The sequence below is a fragment of the Lineus longissimus genome, chromosome 19 (assembly GCF_910592395.1).
Source record: "Lineus longissimus chromosome 19, tnLinLong1.2, whole genome shotgun sequence".
NCBI lineage: Eukaryota > Metazoa > Nemertea > Pilidiophora > Heteronemertea > Lineidae > Lineus > Lineus longissimus.
In genome coordinates, this window is record NC_088326.1 from 11860867 (window position 1) to 11887940 (window position 27074).

At 42.0% G+C, this 27074-nt stretch overlaps 2 protein-coding genes across 4 annotated transcripts in view; one reads left to right on the forward strand and one right to left on the reverse strand.

The window, feature by feature from the left end:
• The window catches only part of LOC135503149 (gamma-2-syntrophin-like), a 31112-nt gene extending 4870 nt beyond the window's left edge, over positions 1–26242 (forward strand). Inside the window, exons 1-12 of one of the 3 annotated variants that reach the window (XM_064796539.1) lie at positions 3414–3662; positions 17165–17317; positions 19409–19567; positions 19996–20119; positions 20636–20679; positions 21061–21179; positions 22065–22194; positions 22748–22975; positions 23469–23621; positions 23861–23953; positions 24907–25020; positions 25499–26242. In XM_064796539.1, the coding sequence (XP_064652609.1) occupies positions 3633–3662; positions 17165–17317; positions 19409–19567; positions 19996–20119; positions 20636–20679; positions 21061–21179; positions 22065–22194; positions 22748–22975; positions 23469–23621; positions 23861–23953; positions 24907–25020; positions 25499–25600 (1449 nt within the window). In that variant the 5' untranslated portion in view covers positions 3414–3632 and the 3' untranslated portion in view covers positions 25601–26242. Of the gene's footprint in view, positions 1–3413; positions 3663–13459; positions 13839–17164; positions 17318–19408; positions 19568–19995; positions 20120–20635; positions 20680–21060; positions 21180–22064; positions 22195–22747; positions 22976–23468; positions 23622–23860; positions 23954–24906; positions 25021–25498 lie in introns of those variants that run through there. The other 2 variants (XM_064796538.1, XM_064796540.1) reach the window with 2 other exon arrangements.
• LOC135503150 (mu-type opioid receptor-like) lies at positions 3673–6789 on the reverse strand. The gene is made up of 3 exons (XM_064796541.1): positions 6266–6789; positions 5347–5567; positions 3673–4875 (listed from the first exon to the last, which is right to left on the reverse strand). The coding sequence occupies exons 1-3, from the start codon at positions 6592–6594 to the stop codon at positions 4355–4357; spliced, it is 1071 nt and encodes a 356-aa protein (XP_064652611.1). The 5' UTR covers positions 6595–6789; the 3' UTR covers positions 3673–4354.
• Positions 26243–27074: the final 832 nt, after the last annotated feature.

A 27074-nucleotide genomic window follows, 5' to 3' on the forward strand; every position in this document is an offset into this window, starting at 1 on the left:
AAAGAGTTGGACTTGGATAGAGCTGGACTTGGAGAGTGTTGGACTTGGAGAGAGTTGGACTTGGAGAGAGTTGGACTCGGAGACAGCTGGACTTGGATAGAGCTGGACTTGGAGAGTGTTGGACTTGGAGAGAGTTGGACTTGGAGAGAGTTGGACTTGGAGAGAGTTGGACTTGGAGAGAGCTGGACTTGGAGAGATTTGGAGTTGGAGAGAGTTGGACTTGGAGAGAGTTGGACTTGCAAGTTTTGAGTCGTGAATTTATCGTTTAAAAAGTAGATTCTTTTTTGACCGTTCCTTGAAAGGATCATGACAAAACTAAAATACCTCTGAATGATTTTGGGATCTACAGTATTTGAGAACTGATTCGTAAACTGATTGGAAATCTCTGGTTACACCGTCAACAAGGAGAGGTAATTAGTCTCACCACAATTCAACGCCGTGTCTTGGTTCCGTGATCGAGCATCGTTTTGTTGCGTGATTGGATTGCTGAGTCAATACCATCAATACGCCAATACCGTCTTATGGTCAATCACCCGGATTAATTTCGTCCCGTGTTTGAATCCAATTCTGTGGCGGGACCAGTAGAATCATAGGACATGACCCCTGATGATTATGCATACACTTGATTATGTAATCTTTATCAAATTTTGAATCGAATTCCTTTGCGAATACTCTGTGTCTACACCCAGTGGAATCAGTAACAACCTCTTCGAGGGTCCCCCACCTCTCCGAGTCATGGTCAGCCACCTCCAGCCAAATCCTGCCAAACTTCTCAAACGGGAGAACCATGTCATAAGTAGTGCCTAGGTCAAATCTGTGCGACGATGAAACGCGGGGGTTGGGCTGTAGTCAGCCAGATAATCATGTATAGGGCCTACTCGTGTTGTGTTTGGTGTAGGAGGGACTAGTCTTTGGGAAAAACTTTCCTGAGGTGTATAAAGTTCCTCAGAGGTGTTTCCATGGAGACATTGGTATTTGGCATTTGTTTTCATCTGGTGTATATGATTGCACCAATTCTGTGAAAATAAAAGCCATTGAATCTGATTACATTACATGTATTACCCAGCCCAGTTATACCTTTGAATCAGACCTAACTGTGGGGTAGTGTATTTGTAGTGATAGACACATGCAATGTTTATTGCAGCAATGAGCGATAAAAAAGTTGCTGGTCTGCATGTGAAAAAGATCATCGCTGCGATGTGTGATGGCAATGACTAAACTAGTTTGATATTTATGCCCCCCCCCCCTTTAGCAACGATTGATTCTTGTCACAGGCATAAGCCCGGCAGACTAGCAATTTTTATCACATGTGTCATTAGCTGTGATAAAAGTTCGTAATCTGCAGTGTGCTTAAAAACCAGAATCGCTATTTTGTTGTGTCTGTTGTCAATCCTACTAAGAAATATTTCATCAAAAGGCAATGAAACTTTTTATCCGTCAACCGTGTGCAAAGTGCGTCAACAGCATATTTTCAATGGTTTCAACGTTACAGCTAATTCCATATCTGCTCAAGTACTAGATTATTGAGGATGCCACTCAGTAAATCTGTAAATCAGCCATCTGATGTTGCATTGGATAGGTTCCTAGGGGCAGGATTCGTCGACATTTGAATTCGACGCTTTTATCTGATGTTAACGTAATCTCCTCTACTCTTTTCTCTGCTTTATCTTGTGACATTGGATCACTTGACCTTTCATGTACCTGTGATTAGCTGCTCTTTTTGAAAAGGCCTACGACTCGATAGCAACCTGATAGGCCCATGAGTTATTAAAGAATATCAAACGATACAGTTTTACAAGTGAATACAGTAGAACCTCCCATAGCGGACACCTCTTTTCTAAGGACACTTTCTCTATTAAGGACACTAGTTTTGGTCCCAAATTGGGTGTTTCCATTCAATTTGACCTCTCTAATCAGGACACCTCTCTATTAAGGACAGTGCGTGTCAGCCCAGAGGGTGTCCTTAATAGAGAGGTTCTACTGTAGTAAGAATTCGGATGTCGATGATATCAGTTCATCTGATACTTGTCTTTCATTCGTTGACTTGGTATCGATGTTGAATGTCAGGGATATGTAACCTGTCTTGTTACATCAGGTCCCATCATAGAAACTATGATGGGATTTCCATCATAGAAACTATGATGGGATTTCCATCATAGAAACTATGATGGGATTTCCATCATGGATGGGATGATGGGATTTCCATCATAGATGGGATGATGGGATTTCCATTATAGATCCTGTGTTGCTTGGTCCTATAAAAATGCACATAAGCATCAAAATATCAACACATCAGAGTGACAGTCCTTAGAACTCAAAGTAAAGAAAGTTGATCAGTTTCAGTATAAATTCTATGTTGGCCCATCACAAATTCAATGCAGCCAACTCGGTAAGGTGGAATGCCTGCCCGAATCTCGGCAAGCTGGGCAGTTGTTTCCCCGAGTGTGGAGAAGGCATGTTACATCATCAGTGCTCGATAGACCTGATAGATGGCAGCAGCGTACTCCAGCGATAGAAAGCGGCTTATATTGATCCTGGATGCAGCGAGCTGTGGTCAATAATCTTTGTCGGAAATGAACGAGCTGTCATATTCTGTAAACCGCAAAATCTTTGGGGTCTTTTATTTTTGCAGGTTTTGCAAACAACCTAGACTTACAAAAATAAAAATGCCAAATATTCATCACATGACTATACCTGGCTATTGGGAGATCATCATTAGCTCACCTCTGGGGAGCTTATACGATACCGTGGCGTCCGTCGGCATCCGTCGTCGTCGTCCGTTAGCGGAGCATGTTTCGTCACCGCCAGGGCTAGATGGCTAAAACTTGGTGTGATGGTAGCTTTGGGCATTATGCCCAAATGTATTTTTCTTTTTCATGATATGACCTCCTTTCTAGCCTCCAGGTGGCCATCTTTGAAATTGGTTTTTGCGTATTTGAAGCTAATGGTTGTACGTAGCGTGACGAAATATTTATGGTGGGTGTATCAATAAGGTTAAATGACATATCACCCAGGTGTTTGATTTGACCTACTTTTCAAGGTCACAGAGGTCAAAGTTCTCTAAATATGGCCGCCAGGTGGCCATCTTGAAAATTAAAGAAAGTCGGATTGCAACCAAATTTCATGTGATTGTATATCTATGTACTTTCTACAACATCCTTAGTTTTCAGTCAAATCCATCGACCTATATGGCCGCCAGGCGGCCATCTTTGAAAATTAAACAAAGTCATATTTGTAAAGTCAACTTTATTACCAGAATGCTATACTTAGATGGTACCCGAGGTGAGGACATGGTCCCTGGACCATTTCATTTTAAGGTTAACAGTTGTCAGGAAATAACATGCATAATTCAAAATGCCCAAGCAAAGTTTATATACTAGAAATTCTCATTCAAATATGGCCACCAAAATGCCTCTCAGCACTCGAGGGGTTAAGAGTATCGATGTATACATATGATACTCACTAATACAATATCATACACAAGATACGTATAGAGCTCCGGCAACAATTTATGGATTAGTTTGTCCTGGACCGTCTCCAGCTAGCGTTCTATAAATAGAACAGTGTGATTCAAGAGGAGACATGAAGTGTAGCTTCTGACACTGATACTAGCCCTATGCAAATGGATATCTATGCAAGCGTATAAAACAGGACTAAAAATGGTATGTATCCCTTGATTTTAATTACAATTTGTTGATTAGATATCTAATTTTTCAACACTTTCGTGATTGGGTGATTAATTTCTTAATGACAGGGTTTGTCGTTAATCCAACCCCGCTTATAATAGATCTTTGTCTGTGTATGAGGCGGTCGTCAATGCCATTTTCGTGCCTGATAACTTGTGTTTCGTTGGGAGTTTGTAATGTTACCAGTGCGGAATGGTATTTTGTCGCTCTTGCACAAAATTTATTATTCTGTGGTATGACATTTTTATGACTTTTAGAAAATTAGTGGACATGTTGCACTGAATTTTATGGTTAAAAGTCATAATTGGCTGTTTAGATATCTGATAGCGTAGGTTTATTTGGTCGTTGAAAAACTGAGATTTCCTGTTTTGATTCCATTGTAGGATTGTTCACTTACGAAACCTGTCTAATGCCTTGTATTTGGCAGACACGCGCGATCATGGATAGGCCCTGTTCAATAATGGCACATCTCTCATTCAAGATGGCCGCCTGGTGGCCATTTTGTCAGTATGAATCAATCCAAATATTGCCTTGTCACATCTTTATATATTGAACAACCTTAGAGGCACGGGAGAGTATCAGGTAAAGGCCATCGAATAGATTGCATACAATGCCAGGTACATCCTCAACCATGAGTAAACCTTGGATATCTCGTTCTCTAACATCGACTATTGACGACGTTCTCCAAACGATTTCGGGGATAAACAGAGAAAGACCTTTCCCAACCTGTTCCTAATGTCATCTCGATACTTCTTACCGCCCCCTATACAATAAAGGTAGAAATTAATGGCATAATTTAACTCCCAGAACTGCAAGATGATAAAATGCTGGCAATAGAATCGTAACTTCCAGTATTCCTCATTCATGTCGTATTGTTTATTGACTTCATGGATGCTCATTGAGACTTCCCACAATCTGAACGGAATTGACGTCACGACGTAGGCAATACTGACGAGAATTAACATCCTTGTCAAGTGCGTGGTCTCTTTTTCTCGGGCCTTTTGACCGTCCTTGCTGACCCCCATGATCTCTCTGCTCTTAGAGGCATTGCGTAAAACAACTATGATCCAGATATTGCACGTCACGATGATACAGAACGGGAGGATTGTCCCGATTGCCAGTTGTGCGGTATTGCCGAGGGTTTCTAACTCAGGGGCGTGTGGCACAGACATCTTTAAAAGGCCTTCACCTGAAAATAATTACAAGAAATTCTACAAATATCCATTGGCAGGACAATGTACAGTCTAGCTTATACTGTATGCTGATATCAAAACCTACATATTAAAGTAGATCCTCTCTATTAAGGACACCCTCGGGATTGACAAATGCTGTCCTTGATATAGAGGAGTCCTGATAAGAGAGGTCAAATTGAAGAGGTACAGTACAATTTTTAATTTCGGACATGAAACAAAGAACAAATGAAGACATTCATTACGCAACGAGATACATCCATTTGTCATTTTGAAAATAATGGCTTCAGTGTTTGGAATTAAGCTGAAAATGCATTGGAGATCTTTTATCATAAAAGTTTTGCTGTTGGTCCGAATGCTTGGGAATTCGGAGGACTGATCAGACATCATTTGGGCAATGGCGTAGCATGGCTATACCCGAAATGTTGTGGCGCATGTTGCATTTTATGATAAAACTCGTCAAATCTTACCCGTCTCTTCATTAAATTCGTACACATAGCTGAAAAATATGTAGAGGTTCAGGCCGAAAACCACCGCAAATGTTACGAGTATGGTGACACAGGCGCGTCTCGTCGTGCAGAGTCTGGGCGCCGCCATTGGGAACCTCACCACGATCAATCGGTCGATGGTCATCTCGGCCAGGCAGAATCCCGAGAGAACGGCGCTAGCATAGCCTTGGTACCAGTTCATCCTGAAAGATTCCGCTGTCGTCTTTAACATGTTAGAGGGGTATATCTTTCATGACTACTGGTGGTCCAGGAAAATGGAAATGCAGTTGTGCACAATGCCTTATGCAGTTATCATGTGGTTGGTCTGTGTTGAGATGCTTAATCCCTCGAGGGTGATCTAATATGTAGTCATAACCGTATGGGAGTCCGGTTTTGACCAAATTTTAGCGACACCCAGGATTTTAGAGACTTTTGGCAAGTTCAAGTCTACGCCCGCCTGATGAATAAAGACTAATTATTCTTGGTATTACTATGCAAAAATAACCCGTACTGCTCCTTGCACATACTGTAATATGCCTTCCATGAGGTCAGTGGTCAGGACTACAATTTGCATGCAGCTCATAGGTCTGATCACTGACTTCGTAGAAGAGATGTTAGAGTAGATTATCGCAGTACCACTTCTCTTTCAGATGCACATACTGTAATATCCCTTCTATGAGGTCAGTGGTCAGGACTACAATTTGCATGCAGCTCATAGGTCTGATCACTGACTTCGTAGAAGAGATGTTAGAGTAGATTATCGCAGTACCACTTCTCTTTCAGATGCACATACTGTAATATCCCTTCTATGAGTTCAGTGGTCAGGACTACAACTTGCATGCAGCTCGTATGCCTGATCATTGAATGCGCAGAAGAGAGGTTAGAGTAAAGTATCACTCACTGCATGGCAAACTCAGTGGGAGGATCCGTCCTCCAACTCATCAAAACCATCCCCCACGCGAGCACGAGGAGAGTATTAGAATCGGCCAAGGCAAGAGCAGTCATATAGTTACAAGTTGATATTCGTCGGTTGTCCTTTTGTAGGGTTACAATTATCGCCATCACGTTTCCGAAAAGTCCAATAGGAACTATGACGATCCATGAGTATTTTGTGACTATTAGGTAGATCAAACGGAGGACAAGTACCTCTGGGTCCTCCGGTACATCCTCCTCCTGGTCCTCCACTACCCATACTGTCTGTGAGGTATAGTTCGCTTCACGGGGCTCCATTGGACAGACTTTTCCCAGCAACTTTCGGGCGGTTGATGGAAGATATCACTGGGTACTTCTTAATGCAATCAGAACGGAAGCACACCTTTCCAAAAGTCTGCTCGGTCATATGTCGAATTGAACTGAGAAACAAAATAACTTCTTTCTAAAGGTAGGAACAGCATCCTGGTGATAGTCAGAAGGCTCAACAGTGTAAACAAGTGATTCCTCAGGAAAACATACAACTTTGACCAGACTCCAAATGGAATTGATACTCGGGGTTCAAAGACATAGAGATTTGAGAAACAGTCCCGCAGTGGGAATATGATGCCAAGGCTTAGTTTGAAACGTTTTGCGTTACTTTTCAAGTGTAATCAAAAGGTTTCAAGATTACAAATGGCAATACTGCAGGTTGTAATTTAATGCACACTTGACTGTACGGTATATCATATTACAAGGTTTTTATACCGAGGCTGAATCATACAGCCATATGATCCTATGACCATTTTGTGACAAAACAGTAATCCATTGTTCTCAATTTCACAATGTTTTTAAAAGCGATACACCATTCGTAATTACTGGTGGTCCAGGAAAATAGAAATGCAGTTATACACAATGCCATAGTGCAGTTATTATGCATTCTAATTTGCTAAAACTCGGTACGTATAGTATTCGTATATGGTCAACACGACGGCATTGCTAATATTTATATTTAGTCAAATTTATGCTGCAAAAAGGCGGTATGCAAAACTGCGATTGCAACTTCTAGGGGCACAAAAACCAGAGTTGATGTCCTGGTGAGGAAAGTTGCCTACCTTGGGGAAGTGATTTAATTGGAAGTCAATCATTCAAATGACACATGCCAATCATTTGACGGCTCCATCATCGAGAAGTTGAAAATAGCACTTTATTAATCGATGTGACCTATTAGAGCCAGCCTTGGGATTTGATTCATGCTGTGAATATTGATTCCTATTTGAATCGATGATTGGCTCGAAGAAATTAGTGATTTAAATCGGGTTGTTTTAATACATTTCTTCTTCTTCTACTGCTTAACCGAGTCAATTGCATACGCTGTATCGGAGAGGGGGACTGAAAATCAGAAAACTATACGGAGGTACAAGGGAACCTCTCTATTAAGGACACCATTGGCACAGATGACAAGTGCTGTCTATAATAGAGATAAGAGAGGTCAAATAAAATGAAAAAAAACAGTCTGTGACCAAAACTAGTGAACTCAATGAGAGAGTGTCCTTAGAGAGGTCTCTGCCAAGGGAGGTTCCACTGTATTTAAGGTATGGCCCCATGCATGTGGACAGGAAAAGTGCACAGAAAGCCACTTCTTTTAATAATTTTGTATCCATGCTTATATGCCAAATTACGTTTTTTCATTGAGCAGATATCGAGGTCAAAATGCCCAGAAATTAGTTTTGTCCCAGCACTAATTAAATGTTTCCCAGTCTAACATGTAGTGCCCCTGATAACTTAACGCTAATTGAAATCTTAATTGCCTTTGTTAGGAAAATTTAGTTGGCATAATTTGATTCAGTTTGTAGTTAGCTGATGTGTACGTTATGTGGACAATCGATATTGCTTTGTCCTGAAGTTGCTGGGCTCTTTAACTTTAGTCTGTTGGGAAAATCGTTGACGTTTTTGCCCAGGCTAGTATCAGTGGCGTTGTCCTTTCGCTCCGGCAGGTTGTAGAAAACTAGTGTTGTCCCGAATGTGCACTCTCGGTCCTGGTGTTTTCTCACTCAGATAAGCTAGGCAACACTGCCGACTATCAATCCAGACGTCTGTGTTTTGTGTCTCTCTGTCCCAACTTTGGGGAGAAGGCTACAATGGCCAAACCTGCTCACAGTTATCATCATCATCAACAGCATCAGCATCATCATCATCATCATCATCATCATCAACAGTCGACAGCACAGCAGGCGACCACAAGCTTCCTCCATTGGCCAGTCCCTCAAAAAGTCGTGGTTCCTCGAAGACTGTCCGAATCTCATAGCACTGATTGGATGTAGGAGGCTCGCTGGCAGTGTTGACATCCTCTGCCATGCGTCAATTGGTACAGCTGGGGCATACATGGTTGCTGGTTCACTATTTGGCACTTGTAAGATGTGTTTCAGAAAGGTCAATTGGCGGTCAGAGTGACTCCCTTTAAGAAAGAAAACTGGTATTGCTTTGCTGAGGGTTTGAAGAACAGCTCCATGTTTCTCTACAGGCCAGGCATCCACCACCTCTGAGCCTAATATGTTTTCCTTGGCAGGCTCCAACCTTGAGCTCCAACACATGTTGTTTTCCTAGAGCACCATCCTCTAACTGACCATAAATAACTAAAGACTATCCCATCACGAAGTGATTTGTTTGCAGTGCAAGTTTCGTAATCTAGAGGTCTCTATCATGAGGCTACAATGGGTCATTACCCTTTACTTTGGCCAAGGTCACGATCTCTGTCTTTGGCACCATTATTGAAGGTCAAGGTCATTTCCCTCTACTCTGGGTCAAGGTCACCATCTCTGTCTTGGCATGATATTTGAAGGTCAAGGTCAAATCTCACTGAAATTCTCCAATCTTTGGAGAACACCATTGGCTCTACCAAGGGTTCTCACTAGCTGGTGGCTAACCAGCCGGCCGCATCGGAAAGAGGTTACCAGCAGGCCTCAAACCTTTGCCCTTCCGTTCACAAGACCGACACCTTTATCACCAGGCCATCGGGATCTGTGTGAAAGGGTTAACTGCGCCACACGTACATCCATGGGTCTGTCCACGCCATCCATTCATCGCTGATAACTGAAGAGCTCGTGAAGGAGGCCCGATTGATTTCTGAATGACTACATGGCTGCTATGAACCAACACAGAACACCCTCAATGCTGGCTAAGGCCACACCAAGTTAACACCTTGGTTAGGGGGTGAGTACACTGATGGTCAGAAATAGCATACAAGTCCATTTGAATAAGAGATGACAAGAAAATACCAGGCCAACTGACCACACTCATCAAGGGATGGTACAATATTATTTTTATCAAAAAATTCTGATTCCCTTTGTCATATTTTAGAAATACTGTTTCCGAATGCTCTCGGTGTTTATTCCTCTATCTCAAATTCTGATTATGGTACAATCCCAGCGCCCAGAAAAGACCATTTCCCCCTCTCATATGTATGGTATGAGTATATGAATCCAGTACATCTGAGTCTACCATCCCATGGGGCCCATAAGCTGCCTAGTATTTCAACTCTCAGAGTCAATTACAGAAGGTCATATTTTACAATTTGCATTTTCTTTTCAGAAGCTGACTGTATTTCTAAAGATGTAAGGAGGGATCACCTCGAAATAGAATTCTTACATATTTTCGACTCGCGCACTAGCATATCCATCCAGTGTTTCTAAGTAAGCTCCCGTGGGCTCAATAAGCTGGTAGTATTTCATCTCTCAGAGTCAATTATGCGAGGTCAATTGCCAGTTACATTTCCTTGTCGGCAAGATAAATGGCTCATTGTATCTTTCTCTGTGCTGGTATGTGCGAACATGATGGGGATATTCTCAAAGAGTGATGATCCGTGCGGGTAAACAGTTGGTGATGTTCGCCTTCCCCCAACCTGAGGGAATCAGGGGTTGATGTATGCTTCTGCGGCCCTACACTGAAACACTTCCCCTCTTTTGTTGAAGTACAGGTGATAGGCCAGTGAGATAATATCACCTTTTGTGTTGACCCCTATTCAACACCTTTTGCTTTGACCCCAATTCATCAACACCTTTTGGTTTGACCCCAATTCAACACCTTTTGCTTTGACCCCAATTCCTCACCTAATTGCATTGACCCCAATTCAACACCTTTTGCATTGACCCCAATTCCTCACCTAATTGCGTTGACCCCAATTCAAATCTCGGGGAACTCAGTACAGGACCTCTAACGAACTATTGCTCCTTGTACAGAGCAAGGCCTGGTAAAGGAGTGACCCATCGTGCACCCATCGTGTTGGAAGCCACTCTTTCTTGGAAGAGCAACAATATTCGTTCATATCTGTAGGCCTAATAGAACCTTTTCTGAATGCCCTGATGGAATTAACCTCTTCTGATTCATCATTTTATAGTACCAATAAAGTGTTGCATTTCTGTTGTGCATTTCCTTTCAAATTGTCTCTTTTGTCCGAGGGTGAAATTCATATCCATTAACCAACAAGGCCGCAATTATGGCTGCGTCTTTCAATTAACTAATCACTATAATCATCGTCCAAGCTATTTATAGACCGACTCTGTCTTTTTGCAAGATCTCACGCCGAGCTTCATTACAATTTGCCCAAGTAGTGGTTAGTGAGCCTTCTGTTGCATTCTACTGGACTACAGGCTGGAAGCATAACTGGTCTAAATTGATTCGTTGGAGCAGTGTTCAAATGTGGATTCTTCTCAATACTACTGATCGCCAAGAAATTCGAAATTTCACATAGTTGGTTTCATATTCATGGTTGTGTTTCTCTACTGGTATATTGGTTCTTATTTTTCTCTCTGAATGTGTCCCACTCTTGCCTCCCCAAGTTTCCTTCTTCACTTGGAGGTTCATCCACACTCTCTCTCTCTCAATAACTTTGCCACTCCTTTCAGTCGCAATCTCTTCAATTAGTTTGTCATATTTGTCTAGGTTTTTATGTGCTCCCTATAACATGAGTCCCCCTCCTTAACCAAAGAGCTCCTTCAAAATAAAGTGAATGCCAATTTGAAGGGTTTGAGTCAGTTCCCTAGTAAACAAATATGTTCTCTTGTAAACAAAGAACTGACTCCCAGCCTTGAAATTGGCTCTCTTTTGTTTTGTTGCTTAGTTCAAATTGCTCACGATTTCATGTTCTAGGCAAGATGGTGGTGCTTATGATCAGCCCTTCAATTCCATGCTCCATTCTCTCCTCTCATTCTAAATGCCTCCAGCACTCCCTTCAATCTACATCCCCTCAGCTTGTTTACAAAGTGCCATGTTGGTTCAGCTATGCATATTTGTAACCTTCTTGAATCTCACATGAAGATGTACATCTTATCATCAGGGTACATATTCTGCCAGTCGTTTAGGATTTGGGTAGTGTCTCAAAAAGAGTGCGTCTCCTAAGCTGTTCTTAACTTGCACATTTTGGAAGATGTCTTACATGAAAGAAAAAGCTTAGGTCCAGCCCAACGCAGACACCTTTCGCTAAAAAACCAAGGCGTGCACATACTGTGCTACAATTGGCTGGTTAAAAATACGGGGTGGAACAGGCTGGGCCTTGAACCCATGGTCTTTCCATCAAAAGTAGGACGCTCTTCCACCATCATCTTTGCCACCGCACATCAAATAAATAATCTGTAAGTGGTGAAGCATACATCAATAAGAATCTCACTGAAGCAAGGCCAGTAAATTTTTTTGGGCCACCCTGTAGAGACACATCCACCTCTTTCAAACCTAGCATGTGACCAGTCAATTTCATATCTTCAGAACGCAAAATGATCATCTCGTATATTAAAATCTCGTGTACAGATCCGCAATTTAGCAAACAGCAACCGCCATGATTCGTTAATTTAGCAAACACCGCCGTTTTGAGCAGGGCAAGATTATTGGTGAAGGTTTATCGACGTTATAAGTTGCGGAGATTTTCATAAAGGATGTCGGTTGGGAAATATCTCTAATACAGTAATAGGATGGGATCTATCGAGCTGAATATTGACCTTTGATCTTTTGGGAAATCTGATATTGGTTGGATTAGATTTTGCTGTCGTTTTCTTGACCAAGGTGAATTTCGAGCAGAGGCAGGAGGATTATTCTCCGGGATTAGTTCAGGCTTCATAAGGTTCATGGGATTACATCATATCACTTGTTGTATGTTTCATTCCGTATCCTTACCCATTGTCATCTTGACTACCAGCCAGGGGTGGATACAAAGAAGTGGTTCCGGGATTCCAACTTTCCTCTAAGGGGGATATAAACGCCAGTAACAGCGAGTTTTAATGCTGAAAATGGTCTGAAACTGCATTGTGGGGCATCTACATTTAAATAATGTCCTGGGAGGACCCCTAGCAAAAGAGTTTTGATACGTTGGTCTGCATTTGAACCTTTTTCTTACCGAAATTCCTAGATCCAACCCCGCTGCCCCAATATTCCAAGCAGTTGCTCTTATACATGCTTCCCGAAATTGGTGGCTTGCATTGGAACTAACTTTTTCCCCCTTGTCTGTCATTAAAGGCATTCAAGTGTGTTGGTCAACCATGACTATCTCCTTTGTCCCTCCACCATAAGGCCTAGTTTCCCCTTATGACATCACTATTTCGGACACTCAGCGCCCCATTTCTGGAAAGGTGTATAGTTCTCCAACTTCTGGTGAAGATCCATTCAGATTGAAAAGCGTTTTACTTCTAGTGTTTTGAATGGGCCCCACTGCCCCAGCCTTTGAAGTAGGTACCTTGATAAATCTCCAACTTTTGATGGAGATCCATTAAGATTGACTGGCAGGTTTACTTCTGGTATATTGAATCTATTTGTACCAGAGATAGTGCGTAACTGGTTACAGAGCATCTTTGCCATGTCTACATGTTCAAGTAATGCTCAATGGATGCTGTAACGGGCCTAAGGAATACTCATCTTGTAAACAACGGAGTGGTGTTGTTCATTCTGCGATTCATTCTGACCATGTTGTGGCTATCAGATTTTACAAACAAGCCATTCTGATGTCGTCGTGGATTTCCTTGGATATCTTACCTCATCTACAATAAAGGGATCACAGATTCTGTCTGGGACTTCTGGTACCTTAAGCACTTCGCAAACCAGCAATTTAGTCGCTGCAGCATGCGATAAAAATCACTCATTTGCAGGAAGCTTGAAGTCCCAAGGAGAATACGCAAAGGAAACCTATAAACTGTGTGTTTTCATGATTTGTTGGCTATCAGAGAATGGAGGATGCTCAACTCATGCATGGTGTCTAGTTGCATGGTGTTTTCAAGATGTCAGAAAGGATATAGCAGTGTTTTAGAGAAGTTTGAAGTTCAGCTTTTGATCTCACTGTAATAGTCGTAGCTCTACATCAATGAGAGAAGGAGTTCTTGTACAGTGTCGATGATGAACTTGTGTTTACATGATGTCTGAAAGGAAATAGCAGTGTTTTTAAGTAATTTGAAGTTAACTTTTGAACTCTGTGCAATTATAGTCTTACGATACATCGAAGGAGTACTAATACTGTGTCAAAGATGTACTTTTTATATCGGACCAAGCAGAGGAGCAAAAATGGACCACATTTTGAACTTGAACCAGTAAGTTGTGTTACAATTTTAGTCGGCATTGCGGGTGCAACTCGAAGGGTTGAGAGAAACCCTGCGTGGGGGCTCTACTTCACCTCGAAATTTCAATATTTTGAAAAATTTTGAATTTTCCGTGAAATTCTTGATAGTGGTAGCCCACTCTCTCTTTCAGTTGTCTTGAACCCACTCCTGTATTGGGATTTCGAATTTGACGCTACTTGTCTCGGCTACTCACAGTCCTAATATTTGGTGATCACAGCCTCGATAGTTCAAGGGTACTATCCATACAATATCTTGTTCGTTGATCAGAGCAAGACTGCAAAGATATTTGCGGCACTGAATGGGGTTAATTGATGAGAAAATAGCCGCACTTACACCACCTGAAAATGGACCACCAATCTTGGTTCGGGAACCAATGCCGCACCATCGAAAATCCACCAAGCGCTTACACCAGCGCTGCAGCTAGTTATAAAATCCGGCTACAGATGGCGCGCAAACAATAAGCAGAACGCGGAAAGCCTTGGCAGAAAGCGCCATTTCGAAAGCGCCGCCTGGAGCCGAACCATCTAACTAGCTAATTGCCGATCCATTTGCGCATACACCACGACAAAGCCGAGCTTTTAACAAGCCGGGCGAATTTGGACCATCAAGCTTGGTGGGACAAATTCGCTCGGCAATTTGTATCGGCAATGGATTGCCGAACCAATTTGTCGCGGCAATGTGGTGGTGTAAGTGCAATTGGTCCACCAATATTTCGTGGTGTAAGCGCAGCTTATGGATGAGATAAGACTTCCTATCATGATGCAAGCCTCCTCCAAAGATGTCAATATTTCTGTCCTGGGTACGTTGTAATATGAAGCGCTAGATATGCTGTGAATTACCAGTCAAGAAACGAAAAAAGAAAGGTCCTGTTCTACTTGTATCTCTGCATGCTGCATTAACAACCACATGAGTTATTTACTTGTCTGAAAAAACATCTGGTTGCTGATCAGGTAAAACAGATACCGAAGCCAGAATTAGAAGATTTGAGATATTTTCAGAAGGCAAGTACTACCTGAGATTACAGGCTGAATAACATTCGTTCCCTATGTTATTACTGCTGTGCGCCGGTGGGATTCTCTGGAGTGCATGATGAAAAAACATTATTTGGAATGAAGGAAATGTTTACAAAATCAACGAAGGCTGTCCATTTGGCGAACTTCTGTAGGCCTACTTTGAATGGGCTTGCTGGACTTTGAGCAAAGTAACGAAATGAAATATATGGACGATTGATATTCCTGACCCTGTCATTCTGTAGGCCTACTTCGAATAGGCTTGCTGGACTTTGAGCAAAGTAACGAAACGAAATATATGGATGATTGATATTCCCAACCCTGTCATTCTGTAGGCCTACTTCGAATAGGCTTGCTGGACTTTGAGCAAAGTAACGAAACGAAATATATGGATGATTGATATTCCTAACCCTGTCATTCTGTAGGCCTACTTCGAATGGGCTTGCTGGACTTTGAGCAATGTAACGAAACGAAATATATGGATGATTGATATTCCTAACCCTGTCATTCCGTAGGCCTACTTCGAATAGGCTTGCTGGACTTTGAGCAAAGTAACGAAATGAAATATATGGATGATTGATATTCCTAACCCTGTCATTCTGTAGGCCTACTTCGAATAGGCTTGCTGAACTTTGAGCAAAGTAACGAAACGAAATATATGGATGATTGATATTCCTAACCCTGTCATTCTGTAGGCTTACTTCGAATGGGCTTGCTGGACTTTGAGCAAAGTAACGAAATGAAATATATGGACGATTGATATTCCTAACCCTGTCATTCCGTAGGCCTACTTCGAATAGGCTTGCTGGACTTTGAGCAAAGTAACGAAATGAAATATATGGACGATTGATATTTCTAACCCTGTCATATGTTTTTTGATAATCATGAGGGGCAATGAGCAGGTGAAATGATCCTCGGTAGTCCTTGCACCGCACAAGTTGGCAGCAACCCATTGGTCAATACCACTATCTGATGGTATTCGTCATTAGACCAGCTGAGAGATTCCCATACAATAAGAGGGTGTGTTCTGTGTAAAAACAAATTTGGCACTGCACGTGGGGGGCATCCAGAAAAGTGTTTGGCATAATATGGGGCGTGATATGGCATAGGAAGATGGTGTTAAATACTGATGGTAAGGTGTAGGTTACTTTATATGTAGGATACCAAGTACCAAAGGAATTTGAACTGCCTCTGAAACCCTCTTCAGAGAAAAATAGGAGTGCTTCAATGTCATGTTTTAATGGGAGGGCTTGTGCATTGTAGAGCAAACTTTGACATTTTCCCAATAGAATGCCTCTTGTGAATGCTTCACATACCAACTAGTCGATAAATAGAGTTGTTAGAAGCATTACACTCATTGGAAGCCTTATTTGAATCAAGCATGCAGACGGATGATTTCAATCGTTACGACCTGGGATTATAATTCCTGCCATGTGCAACAAAAAGAGGGAGTAAAACTGGATTGCTGGTCGCGGTGATAACCAATATTTGTATCAATGACATCTGCATGCAGTCATGGTCAGTGCGATTTGAACCCCTCATTTGTTGGGCCCTTTAGACTATTACTGATTCAGCTTGCATGCACGAAACTGATCCGCTATACCAACCACACTACACTCAATATAAACTGAGCAGACGTCAAGATCATGATTAATGGATCGATTGATTTTGTCTGGTCCATTACACCGATTATATCCGTGATTGGTGCATCATTGTTGGGGAAGATTGTATGGGTGCTGGGGAGAGGTTGTGGTAGTGTAGTGGAGGAGGCCGATTGAGGAAAAGCTATGGCATGAATGAGAAGACAGCCGGGGTGTATAGGTCGTGCAGTGACGCCATTTGGAAGCACATATTGGGTAGAGTAGCAAGCCTGTCCTTGACCGTACTGGTTGAGTCCACCTATAATAACATTAGATTGATATTACAGCTCTTCACCCTTACCATAAGAGATACTGTGAATGTCCCAACGCAGACTAGCACTCCGAATTAAACTGGGAGTGGGAATGGGGGTCAGGGTGTCGAAAAGCAGGTTGTCCTCATCCCACAAGAACTACTTTGAAAGGATGTTATACTTTTGTCTTTTTGACATCATTTGACAAAGCGATCTTGACTTTCTTCACTTGTAGCAGAAGCAGGGTATGGTATTCCTGATAAATTCTAACACAAAACCATTGTAGGCCCTCCAGGAACTCACAGAGGCAGCAGATTGAGCAAGGGACTGTACTTGGTGGAAAATCACCAATAAGAAGCCAAATTTTAACAAAAACTGACTCTCTTTACTTGCAGCAAAAGCAGGGTATGGTATTGCTGACGGATGGCAAGACCAAGCCTCAGCCAGTCCGCCTGCAGCTCACAGAGGAGACCCTCACGATCCAGAAGGAGGAATTAGTATACGTCCACTCAGCTTCGGATGATTTGGATAACTCTGGCATCACTCGGGTAAGTATGGTTCTGGTGAGAGCGTTTTCTTTTTTTTAATATTTTACTCTTTATCAACAACAGAACATACATATACAGGTACAACAATACAATGATACAAGAGCTGTTTTTATTTATTTTTTTTTTTATTTTTTTTTATTTTATTTTTTATTTATTTTATTTATTTTAGAGCGTTTTCTGTAAGATTGTTTAAAAGGGACTTGAAGGGGTACTTCCCTCCACTGAGGACACAGAAAAACACATATTAGATCCTTTATTAGAACATGTTTGTAAATGTCAGGATAGCTCTGCATGGCATTACTCAAGTTTGTAAGCTTGTGACAATGATAAGTTGCTTGTGTACTGTCTATCCTATTCAAATGGATGTAGCAGTTATGTTATGGATACTGGGAGTTTGACGCCTGCGACGACCACCTGTATGAGGGCATGACGTGCCGTGCACGTCACCCGCACATGATGGGACTTCTGGCATGACGTATTATGTACGTCGCCCGCAGAAAAGGAGGTAAACCAAGACGTCTTGTAACTCAGTCTGATTGTCTACAAGTCTGCAGCTTGTCCAGGCCTCTCAATTACATGATTCCTACACCGTATAACAGTGTAGGCCATACAGGATGTCCCCAAATTAGGTTTGTTTTTTTTGTTTTTTTGTTTTTTTTTAATAATATGACCCCCCTGAAGCGTTTTTTGACCCCTAACATAACCAAATCTCATCTAAATGGCCTAATTTTATAGTTTTCCCCTAAAATTATGATTTTTCAGGTGTATGTGGTGATATCAGTCACTAACTTTGATTTATGACGTCGCTGTTCAGGCAAATTGGCGCGATGAAATCCAAAATAGGCTAAAAAAATACAGGGTGTAGAGGTCTTCATGTAATTAAAAGGCCTGTTGTCTCTCCTCCCTGATAACAGATTGAATCACTGACCTACCTAAATTGGCTCCGAACTGTGGTGTCATACAACGATAAATTGCTCGTAAGAGAGAAGCATGGGGCAGCGGTAGCGCAGTGGAAGAGAGTCGGCCTCATGATCAGGAGGTCGTGGGTTCGACTCCCGGCCGAGTCACTGCTTAGTTCCCCTACTGGTCGAGTTCAAGTGAGCGCCTTCTGGTTGCTCCTTGAAACCCCTGATTGATTTCTGTGGAGACCGGGGTAATAATATGATATCCCAAAGTGCTTTGAGCGAGAACTATAGTGTCACGGAATTGCGCTATATAAAAGACTCATTATTATTATCATAAGCAAGAAGCGATGGGTTAAACTACACAGAAAACCTTTGAAAAGGATGACAGAAGTATGAGACGAGGAGGAGACCGTTGGACTGAATCTCTTATCTCATTTGTCCGAATTCCATCAATTTTGAGGTCAATTTTATATTCAATTAGATACGAAATCACATAAACCGGCAAATATCAAATCTACGTGATATGACTGGTCAACTATTTGACTCCGTTGCCATGGTTATAAGTGAAATCAGCGAGCCTGTAGGATTTTTGGCGAGTTTGAAGACGGATGAATGATCAGTGTTGGGGGAATTGAATGGCCATGATGTTACAGTTGTTGAAGACTGAATTCCGTGACTGCTGTCACTGCACAGGGTGTACCAAAAAGAATGCTGTTTCAGATTCCTTCTTGTTTAGGCTTGATGGTCAAACTGACTCTACTTGTTCAGTTTTCTCTTCTATTCTATTTTCTGAGGTAGAAAATTTTTAATTAAACGCTCTTTCAGTGCAGCCAGCAAGTTTATGTGGATTTGTAAACAAAAAACAAAAATGGCATCCGTGAAACGGAAAACGAAGGAACTAGCAAGATAAGACACGTAGCTTTTTACCCCTTGGCCATGCGGGTGGCTATCAGGAGTATTGTCGTCATCTTCAGCGTCTGTCTGTCCGTCTGTCCGTCCATCAGGATGACGAAAACACTCTTATTTGAAAATTCTTTAGGATTTTCTTTTTACATGCAGTGAATGTGTGATGTTTGCTTTTGGAAAAATCCCTTTAATCGATTTGCAGTTTCACTACTAGGGGGAGTTTGCCGAAAAACAGAAAATTGCTATTACTCCTATAACGTTGACATTGCCTACTTTGCAGGAACGAGTGATTACCATTCGGCGAGAGCGTGTCGGCGGGTTAGGGTTGAGTATAAAAGGAGGCCAGGAACATCATTTGCCGATATTAATATCGCGGATCTTCAAAGACCAAGCGGCGGACAGGAATGGAAAGCTGTTTGTTGGGGACGCCATAATAAAGGTAATATTTTGATTGAAATAGACACTATTGTCTGCTGAGGTTTGTAAAGTGTCACACAATTGAGCAATTTTATCACTGCCACCTGCAATCATCATCGCATGCAACAAAAATTTCATGTTTGTTCGTCACGCAGACCTCTGCATTAAGGATTGGTGATCACTGCAACCTGGGATCGACATCAAACGGGGCAATTACTAGATTTACCTGCAGATGAGCAATCTTTTTATTGCTCTTCACTGCGATAATTCTCGCAGGTTACAGCAGTGCAAGAATCCTTTTGACAGATTTTATACCTACCCAAAGATGATGACAGCCTCACTAAAACCTCTATGGTCAAAATAAGGCACATCATCCCTTATAAAATTGAAACGTTTTAGCCAAGGTGTTTCATAATTCCTGATATTATCTAATTCAAATCTCATCTACAGGTGAACAACGTCAGCGTTGAGAAGACCACCCATGATGTTGCGGTGCAGGCCCTTAAGGAAGCTGGAGAGGAGGTTGCGTTAACAGTCAAACATTTCCGACCAGCTTCCCTCTTCCTAAGTAGAAGTAAGTAACAAGAGATGAGAGCAGTCGAGCATTTTGGACAGAGATCTTGGGCAGTGCAGTCAAGATGAGATGAGAGTGGTCTCGGTTTGGGTAGGCAGTCACGTTCCACATGGTGTAATGGATTCCACAGAATGGAGCTGTGACTGTAGAGAGTTTTCAGCATGTTTTGTGTGGCCTCTTATCAAATTTAGGCGTGATAGAACTGAAATTGACATGGCACTGGTGGGTGTGTGTACTGACATGGGTACTGATGGGTGGAGCTCTAATCCTGACCCAACCTTAAGCCTCGGGTGCCTAAGGTTTGGGCCTACATTCAAGCTCTTCCCCCAATCAATTTTATCAGTGGCCTGCCAGTGTAATGTTGATATTCAATAGAAGTGCCTCCTGCAGACCAGTTGAAGTATTAGTCTATCAAACTGATAGTGGTTGGCCTTTGTTATGAGTGGCATTGGACGGATCTTCCTCTCTCTGGTCTTATGTTGTCTTGTAGCTGATCTGGTACTGTTTACGTTTCAGATAGAAATAGTGGCGGCCCGCCAGCAGAGGATGATGGGAGGAACGTAAGTAGATCATGTCCAATGTCTTCGTCTCAGTCTGATCCTAGAATCACATACCAAGCAGGGCTCTGGGTTGGGGCAAAACACCACTTTTGGTCGGAAAAGGGCCCAAGTCTTATTTTTCATGACCTCTGGGGGTAGTTGCCTCACTGCCCCCACCTGCTAAATACAGCTTTGCTACATAATGGCTGGTCTGACCCTAGTAAACATCCTGGGTAGGCAGACCACAATTGGCAACTTTCGGATCTGGATAACCTGTGATTGTAATGTCACAAGTGCTAAGTGCAAAATGCTCATGCCGCCTTGGAGAAGGAATACTCCCTGGAAAATATCGGCAGATGCTTCAGAAGAAGAACTACATTGTTTCTCATTATTGCCTTGCAGAAAGTCCCTCCAGGTTACAACACCCTCCCAAAGCTTGAAAAACACTGGGCAGACATGCAATCCATTCCACTGCAGTTTGCCCACCTCACAAGATATAACCTCGGCAGTGACAAGATAAGGTAAGTACAACTTGGGGAGGGAGTCCAGATAGCGATACAACCATATATACGCAATGAAAGTTGCTAACATCTTCAAGATGTAGACGTTTATTTACACTATATACATATTCCACGATCGATTTCGGTTCGCTCGAACCCTCATCAGGCGGTATACAAGACTGAATGAGAACCATAGACTGGTGACATACATACTATTATACATTATGCAATGCTTGAGTAATTATAAGTGAGTTAAATTTAGAATAGTTGTAGAAAATATGACAACCCAAGGTGGAATATGTATATAGTGTAAATAAACGTCTACATCATGAAGATGTTAGCAACTTTCATTGCGTATATATGGTTGTATCGCTAAGGTAAGTACGTCAGATAAATGGCCTTGACATATGTCATTGAAAACTGATTGAATTTTGATCTAGCCTCATAGCCTGTTGGTTACACTCCTGGCTACCAGGCCCCAGGTTCAATCCCGGGGGTTTGATCACGGGGAGAACCAAGGATGTGTTCTGGATGAACCGGCGTGGCTCTCAAGGAACCGAAATTCCTGGCTCTTCACTGAGTTCTTCGAATGAGACTTAAAACCGAGGTTTCTTGTATCTGGTGTCTATACCAGGGCAAGCAAAGACCCCACCTGGTTAGAAACACGAGTAGCTTGCGTGAACTTTACCTCTGACCAAAGGCGAAGTCACTAGGCCAATAAACCCAATTGGTGCTGAAGTGTCATGGGACGCAATACACTCGTCTCACCTTGGAGGTGGAACACTCTCCCTGGAAAATAACACCTCCAAGCACAGTGCAAAGTTACATTAACGGCTTAGATTTATGTCATTGAAAACTGATTGAATTTTGATCGTTTCGATGATAGTTTTATTCGTTTCTTCGCAGGCAAAATGGTTTTGAGGTGCGGAGTATGGAGGGGTTGTCGAGTGGAGTCATTCACTGCGAGAATTCCAACGAGATCACTGATTGGCTAAGATGCATCAACAACAATATTTCCGCTCTGAACAACCACTCAGTAAGTTTGCCTCATTGAATCAGTTCACCCACACTCTGAGGAAATCCGCACACAAGAGATATTCCCTCATACTGTGGCGCGCCAGATGCTTTAAAAGTAATATGTCTGCTCTGTGTAACCCACTCAGTCAGTTTTTCCCCCACACTGTGGAAGTTCTCCCACGCTGTGGGGAAGTCCCCCAACAATATGGGGAGCAGAGGATGGTCCAAGGCAAAGGCTCCACCAATGAATATTTGTCCTGAAACCTTTCAGTAGATCTCAGATGAGCTGCTCAACCAGCACTACAGTCTGATCATTTTTGACCAGTACCAATTTATACATCTGGGTGTAGAGAGGCAAGTAAGACAAAGAGGCCTGCCTACAGTCCACGCCGATGATGAGATCAAACCAGGGAGCTCTTGAACGCTAGTCGAGATTCCCAGCCACTACACCACAGCCACTCCTTCACGATACTTGTCTTCCCCGAGGATGAGGTGTACTGATCATCATAAAATGCTCTAGAACTTACATTTATTCATTAATTCAAAAGAGTTTGATTACTTTTCTTTCACAGATGACAATGTCCAACCGGTTACTGCTGCCTAATGACCAGATCGTCCACATGTGCTGGACTAGCGAGAAACTGCTGAGGTCAAAACCATATCAGAACTGGAAATCCCAGTTTGTGGCGCTGCGCGGCGCCAATGTCTACTTCTTCGACGCCCCGCCAGCCAGTACACGGGATTGGCTCAGATGTGACGAAATATGCAAAGTTTACGAATCGATGTTTAGGATACTGAGGGTAAGTACACTTGTCAATGAATGTAGATCAAAGATTTGTTTCCCTCATTGAGTTATTATATTGATAAAAAACAGGAACCATGCAATTTTGTTGACGTCTTTATAAAGAATCTAAAACAGGCCCATTTTCAACTCTCAATGTCATTATTCATGTTGGTTCCTGTGATGCACTGCACGCGTTTCCAGGTACACTTTGGTAAATTCTGCAACAGTATTTGTCATTAGACCTGGTGAGAGAATCCCATTCAAAGAGAGGGGCTGTTCTGTGTAAAAAATAACTTTGTGCTGCAGGGGGGCACCCGGAAAAGTAGGTGTATGGCCTAATCAGGGGGTAATGTGCATAAGAAGACTGTAAGGGGCAAGCTGCTTTGAATGCAGTACCAAAAAGTGCTGTCCTTGAGGAAAAACTAAAGGAACGCCCATGCCATCTTATGGCATTTACGGTAACTACACTATGCCTTTTGCTATGACTTTCAATCTTGTTTGTTTCTCAGGACACCGAGTTACTTGATGATCGCCAGCACTGCTTCCTGGTCCAAGGTGGCAGCGGAGACTCGCACTATCTTAGTTTGGAGGGACGGCAGGCTATGCTCAGGTTCGAAAAGGCCTGGTACCGGACAAATTACTTGGCTGTTATGCATTTAAAAGTAAGTTACAGTGGAACCTCAGTGGATACACATATGCAGCAATCGGGAAAACTGATAACCCAATTGCATACAGATAACATGCAAGCATGTGTGCATGTAGCATGCATTGTGACTGACTATTTCCTTCACCTGGTGTTAGAAATAGGAAATAGATATAGTTGGACCAACAGGAAATACATGTGAACGAAGAGCATACCCCTTTAAAGGGTTAATCTATCTTTCCTTTTTCTCTTTTTCAGAATAAAACATTTGGTTGTACTTGGAGAGGCCGAATATCAGGGCTGACGTTAGATTTGAATACCGGCTTCTCATTGTATGATAGTGAATCTAGGGTGAGTTCAGACTAATGCATGTCGAAGCAGTTTCTTACAGATGTCAATTATGGTACCTAGATAAGCACAGGAGGATCTTATCTCAAGTTTATATATAGATCGATAGTTGATGATGTCATTACGATTCATAAGCATGCTGTATGCACTCTTGTACATGGAGCCCACATCTTTACTAAAAACACAACATTGATTTATATGGCCCACTTGCAAATTGTAATAGCATTCCGCGACGTTACTATTTATAGCTCACAAGGTCATTTGAATAAGATATTGATGACGTTTTAGTCACGTGACAGTCGGACATCGACACTTATTTCTACGCATTTGAGCTTATTTCAAAGTCAATTATCTTTGACCCTGCATTGTTTTTAGCATGAATGATACCATAGAGTCAGAGAGAGAAATATTCAGAACAATTATGTAGTATTTCCAACACTCGGACATGTGCCAGATTGAATCTAACTGCCCTAGTTAGAAAGCCTGAATCCATTACGAAATCGCATGTTTGTTCGACATTGCCTGTAATTCAGCGATGGGGAAATAGAGGGCAGCAGCTGCAGTGACGTCATCTTCGCGGAATGCTATTGCCACACTGTCGCCAGGCATATTAACACTTCTTGCAATGCTAAAGGGATGCAGATTGACGCTGCCTGCCGTAAGCTTTAAACATTTCCATGGACATGGATGTGCATACCCTTTCTTTGTGAGTGACCCCCTTGTGTGTACTATGTTATGTATAGATATAGTGAGTCTTTTATGTCGCGCAATTCCATGACACTATAGTTCTCGCTCAAAGCGCTTTGGGATATCATATTATTATCCCGGTCTCCACAGAAATCTATCAGGGGTTTCAAGGAGCAACCAGAAGGTGCTCACTTGAACTCGACCAGATATTCCCACTCCAACTGCCCTTGTGTACATTTCAGCTTATGACTCTCTTTGTTTCTTTCCAGTGCTATATGTGGAGCTACAAGTTCTCTCAGCTCAAAGGCTCATCTGACGACGGGAAGACAAAGTTAAAACTCCACTTCACGAAAGATCCGCAGGGAACTGATGTTGACACACGGGTAGGTCATGAGTAGCTTGAAACAGAGTAGCTTTAAGACACAACTAACTTCACATTATCTCCCCTCCCTCGGCCGTTCCTGACATGATGTCACACAGCGAGAGTTTGCCGCCTCCATTTTGGGAATTGTGATAACAACAGGACTTTTGAGTTGAAATCGTAACGAAATGTGTGGCACTATCACAATATCAAGTTTTGCATGCGATAAAGTGAATGTTGAAGTGTTTATTTGTCCAGGTTTCTGACGAGAACGTATTTGGTCCAGATATACCCTTTTGATGCATCCCCCGCTGGGTGTAGTCATTAATTTCGGTTTTGGAAAAAATTGAAGAAATATTGTTGAGATTGTTTAAAGGATCAAGTTTTCTTCAAATATTTTCTCAGCAATACCCTAATTTTTACAGAAAATGTCAAAAGTTCATGTCGTCTGCTCATACTTTCGGCGTCTGCTTCAATCTCGCATGTGTTTATCTTTTCAGGAGATCGAGTGCACAAACCTACAGACATTATTGTTTTCTATGCATGCGTTCTTGTCGGCGAAGCTTGCATCAGTCGATCCATCCTTCCTGAGAAATTTCTAGAAAACGCGATGCACACAGAGCAGAAAGAACACTCGTTGGACTTGGAGAAAAAAACGACATTTGCGGCTTCCTTGGAATCTTCTAGAAAATCTCGATGAATGCAGAAAAGAACTGCAATAGAATCTCTCTGTTGAGGATTCCCTCCGGAAAGACAAGTGCTATCCTTAATAGAGAGGTGTCCTGATTAGAGAGGTCAAATTGGACAGACCCAATTTGGGTCCAAAACTAGTGTCCTTACTACAGAGGGTGTCCAAGGTTTAGTCTCCAAATTATACATTTGGCGAACACATTTGCCAAAATGACCTCATGATGCAGGAAAATACCTTTGACTGGCGCATAAAATACTTTAATCGTGCAATTTGAGTGTGATACAGATATTTCTACAGTGTTGAATGATGTATTCCAAAACACTGCAAAATCCTAGGACAGGTACATGTACATTACTCATGTTAAACACAAATCCATAAAATGCGCTCCGAATAGCATTCCGCGATGATGACGTCACTGCAGCTGCTGCCCTCTATTTCCCCATCGCTGAATTACAGGCAATGTCGGACAAACATGCGGTTTCGTAATGGATTCAGGCTTTCTAACTCGGGCAGTTAGATTCAATCTGGCACATGTCCGAGTGTTGGAAATACTACATAATTGTTCTGAATATTTTTCTCTCTGACTCTATGGTATCATTCATGCTAAAAACAATGCAGGGTCAAAGATAATTGACTTTGAAAAAGCTCAAATGCGTAGAAATAAGTGTCGATGTCCGACTGTCACGTGACTAAAACGTCATCAATATCTTATTCAAATGACCTTGTGAGCTATAAATAGTAACTTCGCGGGATGCTATTAAGAATCAGCTGTCTATAAATAGGTCACCAGAATTCAGGTGAGCTATTTATATAATGGTTGATGCTATGAAACCGAGGTTTGGGATTCTACAAGTATTCCTGGAATAAAGGAATATAGGAGTACACAGTTCTTCTTGATTATTTTTCGAATCTTAAAAATGTTTACATGGATGACATAATCGCATTGTTACTTCATTACCTAGTCAAACCAAATAATCATTGTATACATGCAAGTGGTTGCCATGGAGATAAGTATGCTGCATGTATCTGGTTGCCATAGAGATAGATAAAAATGATTGCCTTGGATGTGGATACAACTTAATCATTGCCATGAAATAAGCTACATGTTGTTGGTCACCATGGCAACTGATACATGTAAATGGCTGCCATGGAAATAGTATGAATGTTACCCTAGGTCAGTTGCCATGGTGACAATTACTAATTAAAGTTATTAGAAGCACATTTTGGAAAGTCTGATATGGAAAACCTTTTAAATGTTTCATATTAATATAATTTGAAGTTTGCGGTCACACACCCTCAAAATCACAAAATCCATGTGAAAACATGTAATTTTATAGCAGTTTGCCATTATCATTTAAAGGTTCTAAAGTTGATGTTCACACCAT

What these genes read in the sequence shown, in the direction of transcription:
- LOC135503150 (XM_064796541.1), bottom strand. Translation starts at nt 6,594, where the DNA reads ATGGAGCCCCGTGAAGCGAACTATACCTCACAGACAGTATGGGTAGTG. An exon ending in CCCACTGAGTTTGCCATGCA is followed by an intron (nt 5,568 to 6,265) that starts GTGAGTGATACT and finishes GGAATCTTTCAG; the next exon opens with GATGAACTGGTACCAAGGCT. An exon ending in CGAATTTAATGAAGAGACGG is followed by an intron (nt 4,876 to 5,346) that starts GTAAGATTTGAC and finishes AATTATTTTCAG; the next exon opens with GTGAAGGCCTTTTAAAGATG.